This window comes from Osmerus mordax, chromosome 9, assembly GCF_038355195.1.
Source record: "Osmerus mordax isolate fOsmMor3 chromosome 9, fOsmMor3.pri, whole genome shotgun sequence".
Classification (NCBI taxonomy): Eukaryota; Metazoa; Chordata; class Actinopteri; order Osmeriformes; family Osmeridae; genus Osmerus; species Osmerus mordax.
Window position 1 is genome coordinate 12,142,846 of NC_090058.1, and position 22,056 is coordinate 12,164,901.

Genomic DNA, 22,056 nt, shown 5'->3' on the forward strand with positions numbered 1-22,056 from the left:
TGTGTCGTGTTTGTACACAGGCGCAAGTTTTTAAATGCCATCAATTTGAGAACATGCAGCTGGACCGGCAATTGAAATGGAAAGGTTGTCAGTTTCTTCAGATTGGCCTCTATGTCTATTTGCCACCATTATAAGGAAAGTAGAGCTGAGTTTCTCCAGCCACTGAGATTGGGATGCTTACGCAAACTGCATGTGCACATCTGCAGTACAAGGTAGCAAACCCAAAACGCATCAACATAAAACATGAAATACACTCATTTTCAAGACACACAGTTTCCTGTCGACACACACACACACACCTCTTCCACTAACACGCACACACACACATACATCAGCAGACATTAAACCTGAATCCCTATCCCACTCCATTTTCTGACAATCAACCACGATTACCTCCTCGCTCTCGATGGGAGCTCTGGGGAAAGCTCTTATCATGTTCAATCTGGACTCATGACACAATAACGGAGGGGAGACTTGTATTACAGACCCAGTCAATGGCACGTGGCCAGGGCCCCTTCAATAAAGACTAAGCTCCTGTCTTGATCTCCATATCTGATACAAGGCCTACCATATCACATTGCTCCTCATCTGATGCCAATGTCCCCAGTCTCTGTTTTCTATATATTAGAGTTTACAGCCACGGTGATGTGTTTAGCCTGAATGGGAACTGAAATACTGTACTTAACACTAAACTGTAGATATCATGGATGAGTCATGTTAAGTATCAGTATTATTAGTATTACTATTTTCTCAATAGATGCACTACAGTTCAAAGTACAGTTTGGGGCTTTAAACAATGACCCTCGGTCAAGTATAAATAGGCTGTGTGTGTGTACTCTTGATGAAATTAAATTTCTATGGAACTCCTCGGATAAAGGACAAGGATTTCTCCTGTAGAATGATCCTTGTTGGGCCTCTTTGTCTGAAACAATGAGTCATGTTCAAATCTTTTGATTTGTGAGTCAATATTATGCTCTGCCTAAGTGTCTTTGCTTTTCCTTATAGCATTCTAACTCAACTGAGGGGATTTAGTCTTTTATATATGAGAATAGACACAATATTTTCTGAGTAAAAAAATTTATGTTATTGGTAACTCATTTGGATATTTTTATCAGCAAGTGTTGGGCCTCAAACTGATACCTGAGCTAACTTCAATTCATAGACTTCAAGAGGCTAGAGCTGTAGTTGTTGCTATCATACAACAGCAAAACAGTTTGTGGACAGCTTATCAATTCAAACTGTCATACAATATCTACCGTTTGGTTTATTTAAATCTGTCAAAGCGGCCGCACCATTAACATTCATGCCCAGCAATCCTAAGTCATATTTTCCATTCTATTATCAGTATGGTACCTTGGGATTGCAATGAAATCTAATTGAAATGATGAGCAAACTTATTTGTGTGCTTGGTGTGCTCATGCATTGTTGGCACATTCATACTCCTGTAGTTCGATGGAGGGATCACATCTTGACCCCTGGCATACGGGAAACGATTCTAGCTGGTGCGGGTAGAGGATGAGTGTTCGGTTTATAGCGATGCAAGATCAATATCAGAAAATGTGAATTCTATTCAGAAGTAAGTCCTGTCTCTGTATGAAAAGCTGGAGTTCAATAGGGCAACTCAATACTGAATTTGATGCGTTTTGGGGGATTGGACTGGAAATGTGATTATGGGTCAAATGAATGCTTGAATATCCTTTGTGATGTTTAGTTATTTTACTTGTCATAACAGAGATGCTTAATAAAAGGGCTTTCACTTATTATGTCCACTCCTAATTTGCTTCAACCCATTTTCCGTCAGCACAGATTGCACATGCTTTATTATGGATTCCATTATGGGGCTTTCACTTTCCACATCACAGAGCACAAATAAAAGATAACTTTTTTTTTTACACTGAAATGCACCCCAGGAGGTTCCTTCAAAACACGGCACATTCGTCTTTCTGTCTAAAATGAAATTAGACTGGCTGGACATCGTCTTGAATCACTTTTCTGCCACAAAACCACAAGGTGGAGTGTAGGACAGTGTGTGTATTTGTGTGTGTGTGTGTGTGTGAGAGAGAAGCTCTACAATGTCAAGTGCTGGTCTTAGAGAGCAACAGCTGGACTTATTCAATTAAAGATTCATATCTGAGAGAGAGAGAGAGAGAGAGAGAGAGAGAGAGAGAGAGAGAGAGAGAGAGAGAGAGAGAGAGAGAGCAAGAGAGAGGAAGAGGGAGAGAGACAAAGAGAAAGTTAGGAGGGAGCATTTCAGATGAAGTGAGATATTCATATGACTTCTGATTTCCCCTGGTTTCTACATTTCACTAACTGACTAACAAGCCAAGCCTTAGAGCACATAACTTCCTTTTAATCCATGCTGAGCTGTAGCGTCAGCATGTGCGTGTTTATGAGAAATGCACTTCCTAAGTCACAGGTCCATAAGAATGTATTTTGATACTACAGCAGGTACTGACCTCCTGTATCTTATGCTAATGTACTGTACAGCTTCTGTGGATTTCTGGAAAAGTTCTGGAACTTACTCAGCAGCCAGCAGAAAATAACTGTAGAAAATGAAGCGGAGCAAAATTCTAATGAAATGAATGAATTTATCTTTCCTACGGTATCATTCCTAAAGATAAAGGTATGAGGTTTTTGGCTGACGTAGCTCCACTGCTTTTTTTTTACCTAGCAAACATTTTTTTTTAAAGAAAATTTGGAAAAAATTCTCAGTGCTTGCAAATGCTTTTTTTTTACCCCTTTTTTTCTGAACCTGACCCTTTCTTATCATCCTGTCATGTTAGCTCTGGTTGGCTCAGAGTTAATCGCCTAGCAGACTCTCGAGAGGTTAAGGCATGTGCCCTTCTGTGTAGTAAAGAGTCCTCATCCTCCATGTCTCCTCAGCAGAGGATGAAACCTATCGGTCCCCTCCACAACCCTCGCCCATCCTTACGGACCTGCCACCGTGTAATATGATTTCCGACACCCCTTAGGAGCAATATATTCCATTTGATATCGGAGGTTGTTGGTGTTTGTTCTTGCTGACACAAGGGTTTAAGAGAGGTAGAACGGGGGTTGGGGTATTGGACTGTTTTAAAACCTGGTGTGCATCTGTGTGTACTGATTGTGTGTGGGTGTATGTTTGCCAGTGGAGGCTGGTCAATGTCGTCAGAGGAGGTTGCTCCTGCTATATTTCTGAAAGACGAGAGTAAAAAAAAACTCATGCCCCTGTACTTACTGTAAGTCGCTCTGGATAAGAGCGTCTGCTAAATTACTAAATGTAAATGTAAAAGGTGTGTGTGGGGGGGGCAGAGGAGGACAGGATAGCTTACTGCCATTCGAATCTGTTGAACATATAGGAAATAGCTGTGTGCCGTGTTAAGTTGACATGGCAGAACACGGGTTCTTGGAAGACAATTGAAGTGTCTCCTTGGAAGTGTAATCAAATGCTGTCTCCACAGTACTGTCCGGAGTCAGGTGGCTGAGCGGTGAGGGAGTCGGGCTAGTAATCCGAAGGTCGCCAGTTCGATTCCCGGTCATGCCAACTGACGTTGTGTCCTTGGGCAAGGCACTTCACCCTACTTGCCTCGGGGGAATGTCCCTGTACTTGCTGTAAGTCGCTCTGGATAAGAGCGTCTGCTAAATGTAAATGTAAATGTCCACAGTATTATGCTACTACATGGGATCCAAGGTTGAGGCAGGTTTTCTTTCGGCTGTTGTCTTGGTGACAACAACATAGCAGCTTGTTGGTAAGAGATACACACGTGCACAAGTCCTCTGAAAACACACCCATACACACACGCACACTGTACACAAATCTGCTGACCCCACATCAACAAAGGTCAAATCCCATTTCATTTCAGTTTAGGGATGAATAAATGTGATCATATTGAGACTGTAAAATCTGCATTGTTATTCATTTTGCCTGGTTGACCACCAGCATTGTTTTCCTATGTTAGTTATTTTCAGAACAACTACTACCTGTAACAAAAAAATACATTTCAGTGTAGAATGTTGACATATTCTGATATCACAAAAATTTGATGGTTTTTCTTTCTCAAAGCCTAAATGTTACCGAATGTTGGAGCACTTGTTTGTTTTTACTGCCCGGTACATCAACATTGTAACCTTTTTACTGTGCATGATGAAGGCACGGACCCCATCTCCTCTCCAAAGTGTGCTCGAGTCTATCACCACCTTAGCGGTCCATCCATATACCATACATATTGCATTGCAGAAGTGTGTGTGACTACATATGTGTGTGTATCAGTGCGAGCATGTGTGTAAGTGTGTTTCAGTGCCAAACGTGTGTGTGTGTGAGGGTTGGGTAAATGGGAGAATTGAAAGAGGACACCCTTCCGGGTCGTGAATTATGCAGCAGCTGCAGTGAGGCTATCTCAAAACATATGAAACCGTCCCTATGATCGACCCCTGGGAGAAGAGATAGAAGAAGACAGACAGACAGAAAGAGAGAGTGAGGGATGTACAGGAAAGACAGTGTGAAAGCGAAGTGTGTCAGAGAGAGACACAGAAATGGGGCAAAAACTATGAGGAAACCCAAAACAAGTCTAACAAGCAGAATTTGAAAAAGATTGACCAATACAATACCAGGCTGAAAACCATTCAGTACAGGGACTTTACTGGAGCACATTTGAGGATTGATGATGGTAGTATACTTCTCTCTGTTTACATGTAAATAAATGATTTTGGTGAATGTATTGCCCACTAAAAGGACTACTGTATATTCCTCACCTACACACTAAACGTGTTGTCTATACTTAACTTTTAATCAAACACATTCACTATAACAACAACAACAACAAATAGGATGCCAGGAATGTCTCAATTATCCTAACAGCATCAATTAGTGTACTACCCATGGGGAAAGTGTAGACAGAACACAGTGTTCAGCAGGTTGAAAGGAAAGGGGCTCTGCATTGTAAATATCTGTCTAAATGGATGTAATGACAAAGTTTCCCACCCACCCACACACACACAATCAAGGAAATTGAACATGCATAGAATGCCAACTGACTTGTGTTGTCTGTAGTTACCACAATATCTACTCAAAGGAATTTGTTGCAATGGCTTCTCCCTTACGTTCTCAATAAGAAACAACCCTCGTATCATTTAGAGTACTTCTTGCCTCTAACTAATAAAAACGTAATAATAAATAAAATAACTAATATTTTACTAATACTAATAAAAAGACGTAGCCTGGTCGACTGTAAAGGTATTAACACAAAGTTTTTTAAGCATATGGCATCTTGTAAGCTGGTCCATTTATAGTGTGCTGAGATGCATTTCAGAAGTCAGGTAGACTTTCCCTTACTCCCTGAAGTGCAATCCTCACTGCAATTATTACTCTTTCCCCCTCCTCCCTCATTGTCACTCCTTTATCTCACCACCCCTCTTCTCCCCCTGCTCTTAATTAGATGGGGAACACAACTGGAAAACCTTGTTCCGGCTATAAAGAAATAGAGTAGCGCAAATAGACCTGTTCCCCTGAAAGGACCCTTCCAACACAATAGAACACAATTAAATTACCTCCAAACTGTGACAGACAGCTTGTTTACTGATCTTGTTTGCTCCAATTAAGACAGGAAACATATGCATGTGCTTGCATGTGTGTGTGTCTATGTGTGTGTGTAAGTGACATAAATGTGGGTGACTGAGAGATAGTTTTGAAGAAAGGTCAACATGACCATAAGGGTGGCATTGATGTGTGTGTGTACGAAGGAAAGCAAACATAACCGGCAGCATTGGCCTACCTTTCCGTTGAGTCTTTAGAGAGAATCCCCCTGCCAATTCCACTTAACTACCACACATGCACACAATAACACACACACTCACACAAGCACACACACCCACACACACGCACACACACACAGACAGACACCAATACATCCAGCACATGCAGACAGTCCTCCTACTCTAGCAGACAGATTGCTTTGCCTCTAACGAAAGACATATCCAGACAAGGCTGCACTATTTTAAGATGAATGAGCCTTACTACGCTACATACACACCCAAAGGTACACCCACTGCAGTACTATGGTACTATTATGTGAAAAGTGTTGTGTGCAAACATTGTTATGGCAGTTTTTGACATAGTTACAATATCTATGTTTCTTTAAGCGGTAAAAAGCAAGTTCCTTTGTTATAGACAGACGAATGTTAGAAACTGAGGCTCTGTGGTGTGGTTTACTCTGTAGAATGGACACTTAGATTGTCTTAAGGTATTTATGGTGTTGTTTTATGATACCTAACTAAGAGCCAGAGGGTCTTAGTTAGGTCTGGGGGTTGGGGGAGATTGTTATCTCAGTTGAGCGAGCTGACCTAACCTTTTGGCCAAGGAGATTGTGTCCTGTGTCCTGTTTGTGTATCATTAACCATCTCCTTCTTTCGAGAGAAGGAGATGGTCTATATAAGGCAGGGTTTTAGGGTTGTTCTTCATCACTCTTGCGAACGACCTGTGGCTATAGCACCTCCTTCGTAATGACTGATCAGCAAAGCTTTGTTTAATATTACGTAATTGTATAATCTAAATAAATTGTATTAAAACCACATCTCTTGACTACTCAGATCTACACAGTGCCACTTGAATTTCCACCATTACAACATGCATGTGACATGGGAGGACCACTACAGAGATGATGGAGATTCTCTCAAGCCAGTGACCACCAGTCAGACTCTCCAGGCGTCCATTTGATTGCTCACATGACAAATGCCGCCGCGGCCAGTGAAAGACGGAAGCAGTCTTTATTAAGATGGCTCCCGTGTACAGGTACGTGTCACTTCCTGTCTCCGCTGTCATTCATCACCTGGCCCAACACTGACCTCCACAGAAAAAAAGTCCTCTATTAAACCACAAGAAGTAGTTTGGGTATATATATTATTATTATTATTATTTTTACCTGCACACATCGGTGAAAATTCCTTGCTCATGTGGCAGAAGGCCACCCTTAATTTGTTTTCTTTTGGAACTAATGTTTATATACAAAGCAATGGAGAACAGCAGGGCTCCTTAAACGAGCACATGGTAAAAAGGCAGAACTATTACTCTCTCTTAACGAAGTAGTGACTGGATTAGCCATTTCAGATCATTTCCAACATGCTCTCTAAATAAGGAGTATCGGAATGCCTATTTGTGTTTTCTATTGTTACATTGTTTTACGTTAAGAGTCACGTGTGTTAAAGACCTCTGGAGTTTGCATATCTTTTGACTACTATCCATACGGAGAGAAGTGTTTGTTTGGTTCCACATGCTTGCCTGACTAGGTTTGTGCCGTTTGCCAGGGCAATGAGGTGTGTCCATCATGCAGGTGCAACAAAGGTGGATACAGACTGGCCACCGATTTAGCATTTATTCAGACTAATAAAACCGTATTTGTTTAGGTACTAGTGTACTCTGATAGTCAAACCAATACAGAAGTTCATGGAACAGATATTTGACACTTTGTGAATGTACTGTACAAGTCTAATCCTGACAAGAGTAGGACAACAGGGGGGAGTTTAACATGTCGTGACAGCCTTCCAAGGAGATGGTAGCTCCACTACGCACTCTGCCATTCTTCTGCTTTGCATGTCGCAGGGCCATGTTGCTGTTAGCTATGCTAAGCTAACGTCCCTGGATGTTCGCCACATCGTATGTCAAGGAGTCTCCAAAGAGTTATGGGTTTAATATCATGACCGGCAGCCAGGTCAATTTGTCCAGCAGCTCCTCAAATGGTCAATGTGATTATATTTTCCTCAGCCACATACTTTTATGGGCTGCCTGTTAAAATGTGTTTGTAGAGCTCTTTGTTAGCTATCCAGGGAGCAGTAAAAATTGAACAGTGGAGATTTGATTGTCTGAAAGGGATCTATGTCACCCTGCCTATTTGGCAATAAACACATTTAGTTTATTGCAAAAATATAAGGCTAATATTGGTTCTTGGGTTAAAAAACATGTACTCATTTCTCATCATTTGAAGAGACTGCACAGCTCGTGATACATCAAACCCCAGCCAACCCAACCCTTACCGAGCAATTCTCTTGAAACACCTGCCACGATGACTTTCTTCCTCTGAAAAGAAGTACTAATGGATTTGCATATGCAAAGTAGCTGTCACGCACCTGCATGACAGCATGACAATAGTTTCCACATGGTCCCATGAACTGGCAGCACTGAATACACATGCAATACATTCTTCCTCAGCCCATGTCCTCGTTTACTTAAGACAAATAGGAGAAAAAAAATCTGGGCCACAGATATTTGTGGTGGAAACCAGGCAGAGATGATGAAGGGCTCTGGGCTAATTTCTACATCTAGACCACGAGGTCTCCAAGTCTGTTGATCTCTGGGGAGAGAAGAGAGCCTTGTGTTCCTTCCCAGCTGTTTATAACTAAGTGATACACAGGATCTGATGCAGCTACAGTCTCCATTTTTCTTTTCTTGTCTCTCACTGTCTCATCTGTACCTTCCTCACTTCCTCGCTTTGCTTCCCTGCTTGGTGGTCGCATTCTTTTTTCATCTATCCATCTATCCCTCCATCCGTCTTGCCGTCTCTTTTTGTCCATACCCATTGCACACGCATGCCTCACTAACTCACTCACTCACTCACTAACTCAGACACCTTCTGTGTCTTCACCATTTCTCTCACCAGAGTCTCTAAGTTCAAATGAGTCTGATGTTAGGAGACTGGGCGGCTAACACCACACCATGTCAGTGCACCGCAGTTTGCTCTATGTTTCTACCTTCTAACATGCACAAGTTTTCCTCATATGCGTTACAAGTTGTTTTTGGTCGTCTGGTTTCCTGTCCAGGGTATAGCAAGGGGCCATTTGACATGTATAGCTAGCACCGTTGTTTATCCCTGGCTCTTTGCCAGATAAGCTATTGAGTCAACACAGAACACAGAATCCCACTGTGTGCCCCAACCTGCCTCTGAGGTCTTACCTGAACGGTGGATGTGGAGCGAAGCTTCCTGGTAGTGGTTGTAGACATGGTGGTCGTGGTCTCTATGAAGGTGGTGGACATCTCAGGGGGCATGGCGGTGGTCCTGGCCGACCCGGCCACATTGGGCACGTCGCCTACCAACCGCACACTACCATTGATCTTGATGTTAGGGTTGCCCTCGGCAGCCATGTTGAGGACCTTGAGGCCGTTGTAGTAGAGGCCAGACAGCTGGCCCTGGAAAGGACGACTGCGGTCGCTGCCGCCGATCGCAACAGTTGCCTGGGTGTTGAATATTGTGAGCTGTCGACCTAAGGAGAGACCCAGATTGACGAAATTCACCACATGTTTAGTCATTTCCATTAAAACGTAAAATGGTCCTCTATCCTTTTGGGTTTGCTGTGTTTTTACAACAACATACGGCTCTTCGTACATGATTGTGCACCTTGTCACATGTTTGAGAGTCCTTAAATGTCTGTGGGAGGGGTCAATAGAGCATTTAGAGAGGCCACGGAGTGTTGAAAACACATGAGGGGCCCTACCTTGCACCCAGCACAATTGACTTTGTCAACGACGCAAGTATCATTCCTAGTTTGCACTCGATGCAAAGGGGACTTTTCCCTCCACAGACGCACGTCAGTAAATTAGGGAATGACCTTGCGCTCCCGGGGGCGGTTCAGTGAAAAAAGGAGGCGTGTTCCTGCGCAAACGTTCCCTGGTGCTATTTTGCAGTTTCAGAAAAACAATTCCGACACAGACCAGGAAAAACGGTCTAACAGTCTAAAGTCAATGGCACGCAAATGGATGCTATTTTAAGGGTGCATGCGGCATGCTTGGCCCGTGCGCTCTGCTGGCTAGGCCAGGGTCTTCTTCCTGCGAAGCGTTACATTGTTTTGATTTTTTGTATGGCTGCGTTACATTTCTTTCGTGTCAATGATTAAAAAGATTTTCATGAGAAATGTCTATATATGTCAACTTGATTTGGAACAATTGTGGAAATTTCCTCACACGCCTGTTTAACCGAAGCTAATTTGGGTGGGTTTATTCTCCCATCCCAATCAGAATCAGAATTCGGTTTATTCATATTTATTATATATATGTTACAGAAACACGGAATTTACTGTGGCAGGAAGGTGCAAACAATAAACATATACAGGTCTTAAATTAAGTAAAAAAGCACAATGGTTAAACTAATTCTAAGAACTAAACAAGTAAAATATGAAAGAATAAGAATTTGAGAAGTTGAGAAAACTGCTCTGCCTTTCCCATACAATGTCACAGACCGACGTTCTCGATCTTTTACGTCAGGGCCGTAAAAGATCGAGAACGTCGGTCTCCTCGGCTGTGAAGCGCTCCTGGCGTGCGCCTGGCAAATCCGCCGTTATAATAACAATCCGCCATGGAACAAGCGCTGCTCTTAAAGGGAATGTGAGATGACGCTCTGCTAGGTTTAATGCACATTAAGCCCAAACCACACCCATTAGTAATGTAGCTACTTCAGACCAACCCATTTTAGATTTGCGCCAGGCGCAAAGTCATTTATCCCGCCGGTATAATAGCAACAGCGCCGAGTCCCGCCCACAAAGTTACTTGCGCTTTACGTTTTGATACTTGCGTTTTAGATCGTTAAAATAGGGCCAGAGGTCTATATGTAAGCATAAGCCAGCGAGGACTCAACTGCTGGTATGGGACCAGGAAGATCACCCTAAATATCAGCTGTTATACGGGGGGGGGGGCAAAAAGATCATTGTGTTTTGAATTGTGATTACCCAGGTCTGAGATGTGAGTTGGGACAGAATGGGAGAGACAGAGCCCTTGGGACCAAAGCTCGGCAGCTGAATGTGGGGGTAAGGATCAGGAAAGTAAAAGAGGTGAGCTGGGAAGCATAGCTTGGTGGTGGAGAAAGCCCCTTGAACAGTGGATTTGTTCAAACGGTCAAAGGGCCAAAAGGCTGAAGTTGATTGAGACATTGAAAGCATTTATTTGCCTCTCTTGGATAATTATCTTCATCATGACCATAATTGTCAGCATCATTATCATCCTGATCATCACGATTACCATCATACAAGGATTGGAGTGGCCATGTTCCCACCATGACCCAATGGATAGATATTATCAACAGCATACAGTATGGAAAGTATAAAATTCAGTAAAAAAATAATGGTAATGTTAAAATTATATTGTAGTAGGATGGTAATCCAAATTAAATCTCTGTTGAATAATATTTTACAGTATGGAGATTCATGCATTTCATAAAGCTACATGAATGACAATTCTTACCTCATGTACATTTACAGAAATTTCTTTCAAATGTTTTAACAACAAATTGCTACTTTGATGACAACAGCATATACACTGAATATCTGGAATAATGAAGCCTAACTATCACAGTGTCAAGATGGAGAAAAAATGACATGTCAAAGCAGACAAATATGTTTTTTAGTGGGGGTTACCTTTTTCCTGCAGCCACTCTTCAACAGGCCGGGTGTACTTGAAAGGGATTTTCTTATTGGCCATTTGGTAGCGTTCATTATCGCTGTTTCCTTTAAAGTTTAAGAAAACATTTATGAAAACATTTATTAAACATGCTGTATCACCTGAACCCTTTTAAACATGATTTACCAATCATTTTCATGCAAAGATTATGTTAAAAACCAATTATGTTTTGTTTATGGTTAATCAAACAATGGTAACTGACTTTATGTTAATTTAACAGCTCAAATAGTCATGACATCATGAAGCCTTTCGAAAAGTTAGAGAACTAGTTTTGACATTCGCAAAGTGTGCATATATTTATTCTCCTACTTTACTTTCAGTATTTAGTTACAAGTAAACATGAAGCATATGATTTTCATTGTATCAATTTGGAATTTAAATCAGCATCATGCAATATCATTCAAATTAAATATATTTCACAATGCTGTTCATTTATAGTACTATCATCCACGATAATACTCAACAATGACATCCACAATCTCTTTACGGCACCAGCTTTTTTATTTCCCAGAGAAATCAAGCAACTGTGTGTGTGTGGGAGATGTATATTTTAAGTCAAGGGCACCATGGAGGCTTTCTTTTTAACATGGTGTTAAAAACATGGTGTCCTATCAGGATTCCAACAAGGTGGCTGGGATGCGTTTGGGTGAAGCGTATGCGAGTGTGTTTCGTGTGAGGGGGGTGTGTGTGTGTGTGTTTTTGTGTGTGGATGTGCGTGCGTGTCAGAGGAGTGGGGGGAATATAATTAGTTGGGGTAGGATGCCAATGCCTGCTGTTCTTACATGGATGTCAAGTGGAGAGGGAGAAACACGGTACCAACCAGGGACCTGGGCTGCCACAGGGCACAGTAGGATCCAAATTTCAAGACCCAAAGGCAGCCCACCCAAAGCGAAAGACCCCCCCGCCCCAATTTCCTTTTTCCAAAATATGGACCCCCGCCAACCAGATACCCCCTCTATCTAAACCCGACCCTGAGAGGGTTGGCAGGTAGCAGGCCATACACATCAAAGTGTGTGTGCATTTGTTTGTCCGTGTGTGTCTGTGCGTGAGCATGTCTGTGTGTGTGTCTGGAGACACAACGCTTGTCTAATGTAAATTGAGTTTGCACATCAAACAAGGAACTGTGCAACACAAATAGCATCAGAGTCAAGGATGTTATGCATCACTCTTGCTAATGTCTACAGACTGACAGCTTAGTGGGCGGACATCATGAAATAATCACTGGTAAATTACCACAAGATGAATTTATGTCACGTCCTATTTGCAACTACCCTCATAACCAGGAGTATTATTGTCACATAACACGACCAGTCACAGATTGAGGATACACAAGTATAATGTGTTTGTGTGTTTTTGTTTGAGCATGTGTACATGCCCCCAATATACCTCACTGTTCTTTTTCTTTCTTTCTCTCTTTCTCTTTCTTTCTTTCTTTCTCTCCCTGTCATTCTCCATAGTACTCTACCCTTAATTGCATATCTCTAAGTCTTTTTCTGCTATTCATTCTTCCCCAGCTCTCCAGTTGGACCAGTGACAGCATTCAGATTATCCCGAAGGACACTCTCTTTCTGTCCCTCCCTCCCTCCTTTCTTTCTCCTTCTCTCTTTCCTCCTCCACTCTTCCACTTCCACGGTCCCCCGTTTCCGCTACCTTGCTGCCTGGCTGGGTTGTCCACGGCCCTGAAATAGGAGCCTCATTCTGGGGAGATTTCCCCCTCCGCCTCTCAATGTCTTCTAGAGACAATGCCAGTGAGAGGTGCCTTTATCGGACCATTCACAGTGGCTCTCATTTAATCGGGGGGATTAAACAGGCAGCTCATACTGAACAGCTTATCTAGAACCACCACCCCCCCAGCCACCCCACCAACACACCCCGTTACACTCCCCCCAACTCTCCCTTCCACCTCTCCACTCCTATCACCCCCCACCCCCAAGGACAGATTTATTGGGGCGCCCGATTCTGGTTTCTGATAGCAGTAATTGTATTTGGCGTGTAGGGGTATATGAGGATTCATCCTGCACCCAGGACAGAGCCGTTACCTTAAATCCTCTCCTGGGGACGGTGGCGGCCTGTGGTGTTTCGTTTCCCTTCACCCCTGGCCCCCGTCCTCCCTCCAGCTTTGGCTGTTTTTTTGCCCCTTCTCCATCCTCTGTCATTCGTCTATTTTCTCTTTCGTCATCTGTCTTGCCTCTTTGTCTCTCTCTCCCTCTTCCTGTCTATCTCTACCACCCGCTCCCCACTCTCCCCCCAAACTGGAAACTGTTTGTGTTGGCAAGTTTTCAGAAGTAGACAGAAGATCTGTCTTGGGTGGGCGTTCTTTAAACCGTCAGCACTGCGGCAGCCTCAAAGAGCTCTCCATTTCAGCCTCGAACAAACTGTACGTACACACACCTGCACGCACAAACCCTCATATCTCTCTCCCCCATCCTCCCCCCCCGGAAGGAGGACATCGCCGATCGCGAGTGACATGTTCGTCAAACGCCGCGCGCAGGGGACACCTCCTTAGCGCTTCAAAGTGTTAGCCGATGGACCCGTCCATCAAACGGATGCATACAGATAAGGGGGTCAATTGGACGTGCTTATCAAGTCCCGAGCCGTGGGCCCCATACAGTTTCCTTTCGCTTGTCAAAAGCAGACCTCAGGAAGGCCTGCCCTGTGAAACACTACTCTGTCGGCCTCCATTGTGTTACATGGCAATCGCCAAAGGAGAGAGGAGGGGGAAAGGAACCTGCAACAGCGCCGACTGTCACAGGATGCCTGAGATGCGCACTTTCTCATTCATATGAAACATAGGGGGAGGGTTAGGGTTGTGCAAATGAAAGCAATCATCCTCAAACACACAGTATGGTTCCTGAATGCTACTTCTGATAAGCCAGGAAGAGGCTTTGCGTTTTCTAAAGCAATTTTGCGGCGGAATACCTATTTCTTTTTCAGACTCTCCCCGGTGCTTTCTCTCTCTTCGAAAACATACACTACTGCAGCAATAGACCCCTATTTTCAAGCACTGTACCTCACAAACCACATGTGGCAGAATGATGGGAAAAGAAAAGCTTTTGTTAAAAGGCCAAAGGGCAGAGTGATTTAGCTCTATCTGCATCAACTGTGTGGCTTTTTAATAACAAAGTGAGAAAGATTGTGTTTGTTCATTAGGTAAGTATCTTAAATTGTAAAACAATTTTTTTCTAGGTGAATGAATGTAATGTACCTTTGCTGCGAAACATTTCTTGACAAACATAAAACTGTGAGCAAACATAATACATGTTATCATCAGCTATTGTAATTATAATTTATATGACATATTCAAATGATCGGAATGGTTTACAATTATGCAAAGTTCTAATGGAAGTTACCATATGTCCATCCATTCAAATAAGTTATGGTTCAGCATCAACAAGCCTTTATTCTAATCTTAACATCTAAACAGGTATTCCATCTTCAAACGTTTTCCAACCACTCAGTGGCCGCTTTACATGGCACAGCTGTAGTTTAAATGGAGTGCAGATACTAATGTTTTTACTTATTGCCACCAGCAGAGTATCTTTATTGATAACTAGGGGAAAATTGCACTGTCACAGCAGCACACGTAACCATCTCTTTTAACAGAATTCAATAGCAAGTATTCATGTGAAAAACATCAAATATATCTGTAAAATCCACAAAAAAAAGCCAACTTAAATTTACATACACATTCACGGTCATGTTTAAGAAAGTGAATCTACTGTATGGTCTGAAGAGAATTTATGACTAGGACTAGATAATACTCACTGTTCACACTTTTCGTGTGTGTTGTCCATAAATATCTAACAATACAAGACAATTGGTGTACAAGGATCAATCCTGTTTGAAAATGTAAGATGTCTCTATTTGTCTTTGGTTAAGTTAATGGATGATTGCAATCCACTTTAGTGAGTTTCTTCACCGGATAAGGAGTGCAAGGCCTGAGGCTAACATTCACACAAACTAAGCATCAAAGCACTTACAATATATATATATATATATCCTTTCAGTTTACACTTCACTTTCCAGAAGCCTGTAGACTGCATTTTTCACTCTTTCTTACAATATATGATTGTGGATGATGGAGTACAGTACGATACGACTTTAGCTACATTTTGTAAATCCTTTCTGAGATGTTTGGTGCAAAAGTTGTATGGTATATGGTTGGACATTATATTCATCTGAATGGTTTCAATATGGATGTAGAGAAGGACCACCATTTGATATGCTTCTGGAGGAGGAGAGAGAGTATCTAGTAACATGCAACCTTGACCGTGAATGGACTAATGTGTGGAATAGAAGCAAACGTTTTTGCATAATTGCATAATTTATCTGAGGTATTTAGGAAAATGGAACAGAAATAATTTAGGGCTAACTTAACATTAAATAGCTCTGAAATAATGTGGGAATTATTGAGGGGAAAACCACATTAATTTTATTTTAGATAGAGGTCACAGGGACAGTAAGTAGAGTGCTTTTCTGCTCGTCCGTTGAATTTAACTTGCACATCTAATGCATGTTGTGTAATTACACTACATATGTCTCTAGTTTAGTGTTACTCTCCCTGATTTAATCCAATTCAACCAAACATCCTACCTTTCCATTGAGTGAAATTGCTTGCACGGTTTCAATAAGTTTTAACCAACACAAAACCTACGGTGGCCCTGAAGTGCAAATCACACCCACTAACATGAGTGCATCCCCCAAATGAAAACACTCCCCCCAAATACGAGTCAACTCCCCCCAAATAGGATGACTTGCTCACCTCCCCCCAATACAAAGACACGCTCCCCCAAATGGGAAACAACACTAAATTAACTCAAAAACACATTACATTAACTCAAAATGGAAATGGTTGGTACTGGTACAACACTTTGTTGCTGAATGGATGCAGTAACTAACAAGAAATAAGAAATTGATCGACAGAAGTACAAAATGCAATAGCCTGACAGAGTTACGTGCACCAGGACATTTGTTTGGCTATCGAAGCATGTAGCAAATAGTAGGCTACTTATGCAAAAGTATATATTGCGTGTTAAACGTAAAAATCGATATCCAAACAATTATCCTGGTCCACGTAACTCTGTCATTATCATGAACTTGAGGTAAGCACGTCATCCTATTTGGGGGGAGTTGACTCGTATTTGGGGGAAGTGTTTTCATTTTGGGGATGCTTTCATGTTAGTTAGTGGGTGTCATTTGCACTTCAGGGCCACCGTAAAACCCTCTTGTATGTACGTAGAACTGTGGCTAACTTTGATAAAGAAAAAAACAAAAGAAGTATATCTATAGTACAATCAGAATGTTATATATAGGAACACAGAACATGCAAGGATATTGACCTGACCTGACATCTATCTTTACAGATACTATCCCCTCCATTAGTGACAGAATATGATGCTGGTGGTAGATTGGACTTCACACACGAACATTCACACCTGCACATACACATACTCACACTTGCACAAACACACACACACAACCCTGATGGTAACAAAATGATCCTGCAATTTCACTGCTATATACTGGGGAAGGAACATTGGTGGGATTTGGTTCATGGTAACCCGGGTAACCAGACTGAGAAGCCCATTTCGGAAATAATCGTCTGCTATTTTCTCAGTAGTCCTGTAGTGTTACTGACACAGAGGCCTGGGGAGCGAGCGGAGATAGGAGGAGACACATCATTGTACTAGCTTTGGAAGATTCGGTGCCTTGTCCACTTTCATGTTATGTATGTTGACGTTTGAACATATCTACATCTGTCTCCTGGTTGGACGTGTTCTTACTCTTTTTTGCGCCCTTCATGGTTATCCCTCTATTGTTAACCTCTATTGTTTCTGCTGTGACTCCGTTATTTTCTTGGTCTTATCTGCTGTATTTACCAATCACCCACATTTCACACACAAACTGCTGAAAGAATGTTCTCATGTTATTTTGGCTTGTGTCGAGCGATTATGAAAATCTTTCTTGAAACAGAACGCACAAGTGATGGGTATGGGGAGCATGTGAATATGACACTAATGATTCCTATACAGTAGCATAGATGTTGCCGTAAAAGACAACGAGATTGAGAAATAGCCTTGAATTCAAGGATGCAGCTGGAAATCTTGTGGTGTTGAAAAACACGGTGACAAAATTGATTTTGTGTTGTGGTCATACTGTGTAGCGTTGTGAAAGGGATGGGAGAGGAAAAGAGGAAACAGCTAAGCAGGGAAAAGGCAGGGAAAATATATTTTTCTCAAAATGTTTTGAAAAAAGGTACAATAACAGATGTCCGTTGAGAATAAGGGTGAGTGGTCAGGTACATCTAGTTTGGTCTTTCAGATTCTGGGCTGCCGTCCAGAACAGCTGGACAAAAAGCGCCCGTCATCTAAGAAACGGCTCCTGGCCCAACCGTAATGAAGGTCATGAGCTTTAGTATCTTCATTTATGGGTCAGCAGGTGTTTTCGGTTAGCTCTGTGCTCTCTTCAGAAGAGATTGTAGCTGACAGAAAAGATGAGTGGCGTTCAAAGTTGATAATTAGGGGAGTTTTTAACAACGAGCCACATCTAATTAGGGTATTGACGATAGTTCAGATGACTTAATTAGGCGGGATGAAAATCATTTTAGAAACGACACAGTTTGGAAAAGGTCATCTGCTTCCACAGTATTCCTACTGTCGACCAATGATTCATTTCAAAATCAGAGTAAGGGTTGAAGGGAATATATAACTGATATTTGGATATGAGAGTCTATGAATGTGATTGATAGCTGCTTTTAAAGCCTTCAGAGAGAAGCAATAATATGTGTCCTTCCCTCCCTTGAAAATTATTTGAGACACAGACTGAGGTGAGTTTTAATAGCTTGGCGATCAGCAGGTTTGGCAAAAAGAGGGCGACAGATCCATTAAGGATTAATACCTCCAAGCATTACGAAAATAAAGAGCAGATGTTTCCAATGCCATTACTGCCTAACACCTTGGTACATTTCCCCCATCTTTAGACTTAATATGGTTTATTGTCCCAAGGCTGCACATACTTAAAAGTTTCATTCAAAAACTGCAGTTATTGTGAAATCTTCTAGTGTCTTCCATATGTCTAAGTGGCATCTTTGTCTGTTTGTTGTTGCCATCCATGTCTAAATGGTTTGTGGACCGAAAAAGTCCATCAGTAAGAATAAGGTCTATTTAGAGTTGTTTTGTTTTTAGGAATTATCTTCAGATAAGAACAGCCAGTTTAGATTTTAAATCAAGATGTTCACTTAATGACACTACCTAACATGTCATCACATTCAGTACTTCAATTTCTAAGAGATGTTCACAAGATAAAACATCTAGCAAACCTACTGTGCTTCTTCTATGCTTTCAACTCATACTGCATTCAGAACCATTGCCTCAGACACCTCCACTGTGGAGTCCACGGCTGAGGCCAGACCACATCAACCTATGCAGCTCCACCCGTGGTAGAACATGTATTTTTCAGGGCTACTCGGAACTAGGCAAACTCAGTGAACATGGAGTGCCTGACAAATGAACCAGCGGGTCAACTTATACTGTAAGTGTCTGGTTCCCTTATTCCTGCTGTTGTTGGATTGTTTTGCCTGTATTCATGTTCTGGTAGAAATGAGAAACTAAAGCCCTTTCAAGTGGAATACCAATCTCCATTGGGTGAGTGCCTCACTCAGATCACAAAGATGATGATTAAATGACAGCGTTTTGCTAACATACAATTAACAGCTCATTTTGAATAAAAAACAAAGCATGATGACACTCAATCAAATATCTAGACTAATTACTAGTTACTTTTTAAACCATGCTGGGATTTCGTTTGAAGTCACCAGCTATTCGGATGTGAGAGTTTAACCTGTTAAGACGTACTGTAATCTGTCATTCCAACAACTGCATAGCCGGCCTGTGAGGAAGCGTGAGAGAGGACAAAGGAAGAGCGGCATTGAGAGACAGAGAGAGAGAGAGAGAGAGAGATAGGAAGGGGAAGTGATTTTTTTCATGCGCTGTGACTTCGCTCCGAGGCCTGTGCTCCCATCAGAAATCCTGCGCCTGTTTGTGATGAAATAATGAGGCCGCCGTGTTGAGCTGTGTGGAGAATTAATGTGAGTGACTGTGGCAGGGCTAAGAGCCACGGAGGAGATCGCAGCTCCGCTGTACAGTCGGTCTCCATGTGTGGCAGGTACAAAGGGGGGGGGGGGGGTACACCTCCCGTAAGAGTTGCGTCCCCCGCAACTCTGACGGGAGGTGTACTCACTTCCAGTGTACTTGTCAGGTTTCTGGCTCCGCCGACCCCCTCAGAGCTACTCCGGGCAGCTTGAAGAGAAGACAATCCCTGTGGGGATGTTTCTTGGTCGGAGTGGTGTAGTGAGAGAGCGTTTTGTAGCTATGAAACTAATGTCTGTCTTAACCGGTAACTTGCAAGTGTTTTGTTTGTTGTCGTTGTTGCATTTTGTTATATTTCCCAGGGGTGTCTCACTGACTTTAATTTTGACATGCTCATTGCCAGGTGAAAACTAGGGGGAATGAGAGACTAGTGAAGATCGGTACAGACAGAATGACCATAAAATAATGGTTGCCATGCTTAGAGAGCTGCTCTGAATGAAGAGACTCTTGGGTCATTGCATGCAGTCCAAGCCACACGCCATTTGTATTCAGCTCAAGTTTCAATGAGTTGAGCAAGCGGTCTTCACAGTCTTTTTCAATTTTTTCTTAAAAGGTCTTAATAGCAAACATGGATGGTTGAATGGTTGATGGTTGAATGCAGGCATTTAACCGTGTTTAAGTTAGAGGGGAGAACCTAAAGGATTATGTTGTGGGAAAGCTATGTGTGCTGATTTTATCTCTGGGAAGTTCAACCAAAGCAAATGTTGTCGTTCTCGATTTCAGTTGTGGGTTAACTATTTTATAATGCTTCTGCATGACTTTAGATTTCAACCTTGACTGCAAGGAACTTATTTAAAAGCAAAATCAGGAGACTAGATGTCATTCCTGATAAGCAATTATCAAACTGAAATTGTTTATTTTCATGGTTGCCTGTAGCTTGTAGTGAATTTCTGATTGCCAGCAAATGCTGCTTACCAACGGCAAGCCCAAAAAGTGTTTCATTACATTTGCAAACTGTCATGTTCCTTTGTGGGTTACCAACAATGTCCCTGGTGACGACATGGACCTTGTGAGGCGTATGGGTTGTACCTGTAGGGAAGTGCTCGTTGATGGCCCAGTTGTCCACCTGTAAGGTGGCATTGCCCCCGTTTCTCGTGAAGCGGACCACATGGTACTTCCCGTCGTTCACGGGCATGCTGTTCTCCGTCACGCTGATATCCACCGTGCCGATGTTGAACGTAACTCCGATCTTCCCTTGTTGCTGGAGGAGGGGAAGAGCAATGAAAAGTCAGGAATGTTTTCTGTTTCCTAAACATTCCTAATGTTTTTTAAGGCGTGCACAGTTACTAATTGATTGTGTAATTGGCCTCATTCTAGGTTTCCATTTTTGAATGACTAAATATATATAGACCTCACACAAAAATGATCTCAGTGCTGAAGTTAACTACATCTAGAATGGTGTTCTATGACGAAAAAGTAAAAGGTTATATTTGATACAGTATACTGCAGCATTGAAAGAGATGTGTGTCACTACACTTTCCGTTTCACATTTTAAAACCTTAGAACAGTATACAAAGCCAGGGGGAATCTCCAACACAACTCATTGAGGCTACACAGACAAGTTTGTTGACATATTACAGAAAGCAAGAGAAGAACTCATACAAAATATAATAAAATGAATAAAATGCAGAGGGAATTATTTATCCAGCAAAAGCTGTTACTACACTACCACCATAAAATTGTAACCAGGATGATATTATACTGTTACATGGAGCGTTTAGATAATTCAAAAGATGAAAAAGTGTCCAAATGTAGAAGGCTAATGCATTTTTGTTAGATCTTCTGCCATGCATTTCCGGGCAGATTCAAAGGAGAGAACACTTTTACTTCATATATCTTAGCCTGTAGCATGACTTTTTGATCACAGACATTTGCCTCACTTCTTTTTGACATTTTTTCCACATTTGTGTAACATCAAGGAGCTTTCCGTAAATACCACCCACCCATCATGGCCGTTATGTGAAGTGTAGTCGTTTACACCATGTCTACTCTCCTCTATTTTTGGAAAAGTCTAGTCATGGTAGCTTTGGTAGTTTTAGTCTAATTCAGTCTATTTAGCATGCTGAGCGCAGTTTGGGGTAAAAATAAAAGCAGAAAATGAATACAAAATAAATCATTTTAGCAACCTCCCTTCAATGAAACTGCTTCGTGAATAATACACACATGGTTTTTGACAATTTTAAAGGATTTATTTGCCTAAAAAAAGCAAATACATTGACCATGAAATCTGATCTGCTTCAAAGAGCATACCAGACCAAGCCAACACAACCTATCATCAGGGATCATATCCCCTTAATTTAAGTGCATTCAGTCCATTCACTGATACAGATGCCCCAATGAGCAGTCTGCTTTTCCTCAGAGCGCTGAGGTCCAGCTCTCATGAGGGAGGGAAGGCTATTTCATGCTATTACCTGCGCAAAATTGATAAGTGGTTAAAATGTGACAGCCTTTCCTTTGAGAGCCTATGTAAATAGCTGATAATGTACTTGGGACCTG

At 42.0% G+C, this 22,056-nt stretch overlaps 1 protein-coding gene across 1 annotated transcript in view; it reads right to left on the minus strand.

Moving 5' to 3' along the window:
- Positions 1 to 22,056, minus strand: part of LOC136949126 (neurexin-3a-like) — a 168,129-nt gene that overhangs the window by 15,227 nt on the left and 130,846 nt on the right. Inside the window, exons 12-14 of the mRNA XM_067243334.1 lie at positions 20,590 to 20,761; positions 11,371 to 11,460; positions 8,921 to 9,228 (exon numbers count right to left, since the gene is read on the minus strand). Coding sequence (XP_067099435.1) covers positions 8,921 to 9,228; positions 11,371 to 11,460; positions 20,590 to 20,761 — 570 coding nt within the window. The remainder of the gene's footprint in view (positions 1 to 8,920; positions 9,229 to 11,370; positions 11,461 to 20,589; positions 20,762 to 22,056) is intronic.